At 49.2% G+C, this 7,341-nt stretch overlaps 1 protein-coding gene across 1 annotated transcript; it reads right to left on the reverse strand.

Annotated features, from left to right (window-relative positions):
- Positions 1–856: 856 nt before the first annotated feature.
- LOC125543148 (probable serine/threonine-protein kinase DDB_G0267514) lies at positions 857–5,399 on the reverse strand. The gene is made up of 4 exons (XM_048706399.1): positions 4,592–5,399; positions 2,342–3,632; positions 1,420–1,875; positions 857–1,319 (listed from the first exon to the last, which is right to left on the reverse strand). The coding sequence occupies exons 2-4, from the start codon at positions 3,329–3,331 to the stop codon at positions 1,083–1,085; spliced, it is 1,683 nt and encodes a 560-aa protein (XP_048562356.1). The 5' UTR covers positions 3,332–3,632; positions 4,592–5,399; the 3' UTR covers positions 857–1,082.
- Positions 5,400–7,341: the final 1,942 nt, after the last annotated feature.

Consider the following 7,341-nt stretch of genomic DNA (forward strand, 5'->3'; position numbering starts at 1 on the left):
GGACCCAGGTTAAAAAAGCACGCCTTGATGAAGAACTGCTTGAGGTCTCATGTGGTTCAAGTGGACGGTGCATAAAACAGCACAAGGACCGGCGCCGGTGCGGGCAAGCTGCGCAAAGGCTCTGTGCAGGGTGGGTGGGCCGGCATGATTCTTCAGCCTCACTCACCAGCATGAGACCTCTGCTGGCGCAGCCACGCGCAATCGCAACGACAGGCACCCCGAGCAACCATCGGCCGGTGCACCACGCCGCCCTGGAACTGTCTACCTGCTTGCTGGTGGCAAACGCGTGCACGCGGTGGCAACTGCTGGCCAGGGAACTGCCACAGCAACGCGTGCCTCAACAACGTCCAGGCCCTCCCACCTTCCGCGTCAGGGCGCCACCGGCAGCGACGGCCAGGACGAACACCCGTCTTCAGCAAAATATCACAGAAATGCAGCAGTAAATCAAACATATCCGAAACCGAGCCGGTCATCCCGCAACAACAAAATATCACGGAAATGCAGCAGTAAAACAAACATATCTAAAACCGAGCCGTCACCTCGCAACAACAAAATATCACGGAAATGCAGCGGTAAAACAAGCATATCTGAAACCGGGCCGTCATCTCGCAACAAAATAAAAAGCACCACGAGGAGTCAGTGGCATGCTGACGAACAAAGGTGCCAATAATTGCGTTAATTAACCACGCACTTGGCCATGATGCTAATGCCGGCGAGTCGGCGGGCTTTCCTCGGCAATCTCTATCTAAATGAGGGACTTCTATAAGAGCAGGCTAATAATCATGACTAACTTCTATCGACGATTTCGACCAATATGAATAATCTGCACTGCGACTGAGCTTAGCAGACAGCGACAGGGAGCAAGAGCCAATGAGATAACACATAGTATAAGTTTGATATGGTATACAACTACTAATAATGTAATAAAAAAGCAAATTGTAGCTCACCTAATAAACATCCGCATCCATGCTAGAATCTTAAAACACGAAATGAAAAGCTTATATCATCTTACGCTAGGCTAGACTAGGGGAGCATACCCAACCGGATAAAATAACGGTCGAAACGATGCTAGATGACTGAGCTCACGCGCTGTGCGATGGCTTCAGTTTCTGAATCCAGTGCTTAAGCCCCTTCTTGTGGTCACTGCTCCTCAGCGCGTCCAGGCAGCCGCCCTGCGACATAACCGACTGGATCTTCTCCAGGGTTTTCACAATCTGCCAGAAATCCGGCCTCTTCTCAGGCTGCAACGCGCAGCACTCCTCAATCAGGGGTCTCACTACTGCTGGGCAGTAATCTTGAGGCTCCATCGCTTTCTTGTTCTGAAACAAAACCAAAGGATTTAGTCAAGGAGAGAACGCGTACATCTTCTGATTACGTTCTGCAAAGAAGGCAAACTCACACTCATAATTAAACTCTTACGTTATTCGCAACGGCATAAGCCACCTGGACTGGGGAGAGGTTCTCGAAAGGAATTCTTCCGGTCACCATCTCCCACAGCAGCAGTCCAAAGCTATATACATCCACCTTCCGGTTGTACGGCTTGCGCTTTAGCATCTCAGGGGCCATCCAGCGGTACGTGCCCTCATCGTCCACTAGGAGATCACATAACGTTTCCTCGCAGGCAATGCCGAAATCAGCAATCTTCACCTCGAACTTCTCATCAAAAAGGATGTTCTCGGGCTTAATGTCGCGGTGGACAATTCCCTGAGAGTGGATGTACTCCAACCCGCGGGCAATCTCCAGAGCGATGGATATGGTCCTCTCCAGAGGGAGGGGGTGGTGCTCTGGGTTGTGCAGGTATGACCTCAAGGAACCTCCAGGAAGAAGCTCCGTAATAATGTAATAAACCGGTCCACATCTATGAGCCGCTACAAGCTGCATTAAGAAGTTGCCAACAAAATGAAATCAGAAGTTACCAACAAAATGAAATGAGACAAGGTTAATCAATAACGAGGCATGATTCACTAATATTACGGACTGTGGTCAGCTCATATAATAAATAAACTTATTGGTGAGTATTTTGAGCACTTGACGGCACACTGAAAATAGCAACGGTGCTTATCCTAAGATAACATCAACTTAATTTTCTTCTTCTGAAGGTGTATAGCAAGTTGGCAGACAATCATGAGTTGATTATAACAAAAGGTTCAACCAAGATATATCCTCAAAGTATTTTTCTATTGCAAAAAAAGGAGCATGAACGTGCCCGTGTGATTTTATTAGATTGCATGACCACTATAAGGCTAAGGGAAAAAAATCAAACCAAACACTCTGCACTATCTATGCCCAGAGATATAATAAGAAAAACAATACATCTTGAAAAGTCTGAATGTAATTATACCTTGATCACATTCTTATGATGCAGATGAGACAATGCATTGATCTCAGTGTTATATTGTTTGTCAAGCTTTGCAGCTATTATCCCACCAGCATCAGGCTTAGGCCGGCGGATAAATTTAAGTGCAACCGGCTTATTGTCGTAAAGTCCTTTGTATAGCCGGCTATGTGCCCCAGAAGCAAACCTATGGCCAACAAGCAGCTTGGTTGGATCAAGTTCCCAATCAACTGTAGATTGCACCGCTTGAGCCATGCTAACCGTACGGCTCCTCACAGTCTCTACTGCACTAACCCTCCTCCTTCCCCCATTGTCAAAGTATCTTCTGGTCCATGAGCTATCCTTCTGAGAATTGTGCTTATCAGAGACCACCAGAGTCGAACACCAATCAGGGCTTGGACCCATATCACACCCTTCCCTGCCCAACGATTTGCCATAGACGCTTTTATCAGATCCCACACGCTTCGGGGGAGGGCTTGTGAACCTCTGACTGCTGGCCCTCGCTTCCCTGAATGTATCTGAAGGCACTACGCTGGGAAGAGGGGACTTGGATCTCAGCTTGTGAGGAGATCCATTAGCCTTTTGATGAAGGTTGGAGCCCTGACTTGTGTGTGCATTATTTAAGTAGCTAAGGAGCATCATCGAGCTTGGGCTCTTGACCAGGCTCCTCGCCCTTGGGGCCTTGGATTTCTCAGACTTTGCCGGAGGGCTCAAAGGAATCTCCAAACTCATCTTCTGCTTGCTGGCCTTCTTCTCATTAGGCTGAAGTGAGGCTCGAAGTGATGGCAAACTAGCAGTATGCTTCAGCGCAGCCACTGTTTCATCATTGCCTCGATCAATGGGCATCGTCACACACTTACTCATGCTCACAAACCTCTGAAGTCTCTGCTCCACATCCCTGCCAAGAGGAGCCACATGCACCCCATGGGAACTAACCCTTGTGTAGACGGTGTGCGAAAACTTAGTCCTCCTAACCCAGGAGGTCTCCGTGTCCATATTGCCGGGAACTAAGGACACGGGGAAACGCTGTCACAAGTGATCAGACTCCAACTTTGGAAGCTTGGATTAGCATGAACCACATGTCGAAGTGAAATTTCGAACAGAAGTCACAAGAAACGCCGCCGGGAGACCTTAGGCCAGGAATCGCAGCGATTCCTCGACCCATTTGCTGCCAAATTCTTGCCGCAAGTTGTAAAAAAGATGGGTGATGCACAAAGAGGTCAAGGGTCTGTTCAGTATCAAACAGATCCCTGAATCTTGCTGAAGAACCCGCGGCAGCCTGGCCTTCTCAAGTATCCTGAAATACAACACGAGGAAGAAAAGATTGTGAGCTGAACTTGGTACGCAACCGGTAGTATTATACGGGCAATTATTGCTTATATAAAATGTCCTGTTCAGCGAATAAAAAACAAAGCAATATTGATCATTATCGGCGGGCATACATAGTTGAATACTCATTTGTAAATCAATAATGATTTGACTTCTTCTCAAGAATTAGCAGAATACAGGCACGAGCAGTTGGAATAACGCGGTTTTTTGACAGTTGGATTGCAGTGAAGCATTAGAGAAACTGCAGGAGCAAAAATTATGACCCGAACAAGCATCATCCAGACCATTTGATTTTCTAGTGAAGACATCGACTTTTCACGCAACGAGACGTCAGATTATGGGGCAACAATTCTCGCGACAAAAAATGAAAACGCGCAAAGCAAGATCTACTATTCCTTTTACCAAGATTATTATTAAATCCGAACACCCCGCCGGTATTATGACTTCCCAAACCACGACCGGAGAACATCTCAGGATAAGTTCAGACTCGGCAAACAGCACCTGAACTTTTCGACTCGACAATGGAGGGTAGGCAAAAGAAGTTCATCTAGGCAAAAAAACCGGACAAATCCAAAAGGCAATGATACGAAAGCAGACGCAGGCCTCGCACAGATTTGCACAGTAACGGCATCGAAAACCCGAGGCGTACTATGAGCACAATGGTAAAGCAATCCGGAGCAGAGAGCTCGAAGAAACTTGAGCACTAGTAACCGGCGAAAAAGGATCCGCAAACAAACAGCGAACTTGCCTTTCAGACGAATGAATTCGATCGAGAAGCACCGAAAGCCGAGCTCACGTCTACGGACACACCAAGATAGACAGCCGACGGCTTTCCAAACGAGCATCCGGAGAGAAGCGGAAGAAGGAGAAAACAATAATCCGAGATGAGATGAGACGTGAGGGAGGAGGAGCAAGAAGCCAACCAACCTTCCTTCCTCGAGGCGGCCGGGAGGTTGAGGGAGCCGAATCCGGATCAGAATGCCTGGCTTGCTGGCAGGTTCAGGTCCCAACCTCCTCCCTCTTATCCCCTCCCCTCTTTCCGCGGCGAGCTCGAGTAACAGAACCGAATCTGATCGGCCGAGGAGTCCGGGAGGGCGGGCGGGTGGATATCAGCAGCCAGGACGACGCATTCAAGGCCCGCACCAGAAAGAAAGAAAAGGGGCCCGGCCGCCCGCCCGGCCGCGCTGACACCCTGTCCTCCTCCCTCGCGCGCGGCGGTGGCCCGTGCCGTGTAGCCAGCCGGTGGGGCGCGCGTACGTACGCGGTACGCTGCTCCCCGTACAGCCCCGGGACTCCTGCCTCTCTCCTCTCCTCTCCCCTCCCGAGCGCGCACGGCTCTTCTATCTATACTATACTACCTCTCCTACCCCAACCGCATTCAGAGGAGGACCCGTCCGCGATACGGGAAGTCCCCGGGGGGCACGGCAGCAGAGGGGCACCGCCGCACCGGCTAGGGCGACCCGGTGGTGGGGCTGACAGGTGTCGATGGTGGCATGTGCGGGGATACAGACTACAGAGAACTGTCCAGCAAGATTAGGAAAGGAGTCAGTTTTGGAGGTGGAGGTGGAGGTGGAGGAGGAGTCAATGCCCGCAGCAGAGACAAGCCAGGTGAGGTAGGAGAGGGGAGGGCCGGGCTTGGCTCGCTCGTCCGTTGTGGAGTGTGGGGTGGCGGGCGGAGGTGGACGGAGAGGGACTGCGGGGTTGAGAATGTCGAGCCCTTTCCGCACGAAGAAAGCAGCCGGGCGTTTCTCCTCGGCGGCCTCCCTGACCCCTCCTTTTCCCTTCCCCACATTCTTTGCTGCCATTATTGGTGATGGTGATGGTGATCCCTCGTAAGCTAAGGATGGGATTCTGCGCGTCATAATCCTTAATGCTTTCTTTTTCTGTAAAATGTACAGTACTAGTGTAGCTGCAATTTTTCTGAGGCTGCGGTGGTTTTTAGGCTGAATGATGATATTTGTGAAGTCTGTTTAGGGGTTGTGAGGAGAGTGGGAATTGGTGGATCATTGTAGCTTACTGTTTATGGCAAAAAGGGAGGACCAATTTTTTCAATTGCTCGTCTTTTTGACACGGCTTATTTGGGTCCATGCAACATAAGACTAGGAAGGTTTGCAAGGAAACGGGATGTTGCCGACCTCTGCTTCTGCGAGAAATTTTTGTGCTCATGCTCATGTAGGATTATGTGTGTGTCATGATTCTCTTTTTTTTTTCTTGTAACGTGTATTTATCCTTGGGCTGATATTTATTTTGACGATAAAAGGCAGGCGCTCTGCCAGGTTTCATATAGATATGGAAAAACAGAAAGTGTACAAAAGATACTTACAAGACTAAAAAGCTCTAGAAATTACATGCCATTGCCATAGCTAAACCCAAGTGGACAAGGTTCTCCCTAACGAGGTAAGCAACATCTAACACATGTAAAGAGGCGTTCTGGAAAAGCCTTTGATTCCTCTCTTTCCATACATGCCACACACACATAAATGAACACCCTGCCAAAGTGCTTCCGCCTCGAATGTTCTTCTTCCACCAGTCCTCGGGCATGGAAAAAAACCCAGGGCCGAGCTTGGCATGATCGAGGACCAGCCAGCAACGATACTCCAAACGCTTCGGACCAAAAGGCATCCCTGAGAGAGATGCTCGTTTGTTTCAAATTCGGTGTTACACAGACTCCAAACCTCCTCGTGAGGCCAACCATGGACAACAAGATGATCCGCGGTTAGCGCTTTCCGGTGAAGGTGGAGCCAAACGAACAACTTGCACTTTGGCTCAACTTTGGCCTCCCAAATCTTGTGTGCCTCGAAAGGAATCGACGCACCTTCAAATTGCACCCTATAGGTTGAAGCCGCGGAGTAGATACCAATCGCCGAAGCCATCCATGTGATGGCATCTGGAGTAGCCGGGTCAAGATGCACATCTTAAAGAGAAATCCATAGGCCGACAAACTCACAAATTTGAATAGTCAGAGAGAAAATTCTGAAGGTTTGTATTCAATGATTATTGTGAAGACCTTTAAAAATAGTGAGACATTTGCGCCGAGCAATAGCAAACAGGTATATATAAAGTCTGTTTAGGGGTTGTAAGCAAGAGTAGGAATTGGCTGGATCATAGTATTAGTTTATTGTTTATGGCAATGAAGAAGATAAATACTAGGAATTTACTAAGACTCTTCAATCATATATAGTATAATAGCAGGTTTACAAAAAAACTCTATGGTGTCGACCTCTGCTTGTGCGAGAAATACTTGTTCTCATGATCATATATATCTGTCAGACCCATATACCCTATGTAACCAGTGACCTCACGGCATATTGTCACATGGGTCAAAATGAGACGCCACAAACAAGGGTATAAGGAAGAGGCCACCTGCCAATGTTGACGAGGATACCGGGTTTGGTATTTATGTCTAGTCAAAAGGCTACAAATTTGCAGTAAGAATTGACGACACAACCGCAACCTCATCACCCTGTCCCCTGTGTTGCCTCTCTGGCAACACGGTCGGAAGCCAACAACCGCGTCGCCGACCTACTTCCTCGTCACATCCCTACTCGCGGCCGTCACCGAAGGATGCTGCCGAGCTAAGCCCGCGTGGCGGACGGCGGCGGCGGTGGGGGGGAGGGGCGCTCTTCGCCTGGTTGTGGCGGCTCTCGGAGGCGGAGGCTCAGGCCCCTTGGCTGCTT

The sequence above is a fragment of the Triticum urartu genome, chromosome 3, assembly GCF_003073215.2.
Source record: "Triticum urartu cultivar G1812 chromosome 3, Tu2.1, whole genome shotgun sequence".
In the NCBI taxonomy this organism is placed as follows: Eukaryota; Viridiplantae; Streptophyta; class Magnoliopsida; order Poales; family Poaceae; genus Triticum; species Triticum urartu.

Bases quoted from the DNA above. Each gene is read 5' to 3' on its own strand.
- LOC125543148 (XM_048706399.1), bottom strand. From the start codon at position 3,331: ATGGACACGGAGACCTCCTGGGTTAGGAGGACTAAGTTTTCGCACACC. The intron at 1,876-2,341 runs GTATAATTACAT...TTCTTAATGCAG, and splicing joins ATCATAAGAATGTGATCAAG to CTTGTAGCGGCTCATAGATG. The intron at 1,320-1,419 runs GTAAGAGTTTAA...GTTTTGTTTCAG, and splicing joins CTTATGCCGTTGCGAATAAC to AACAAGAAAGCGATGGAGCC.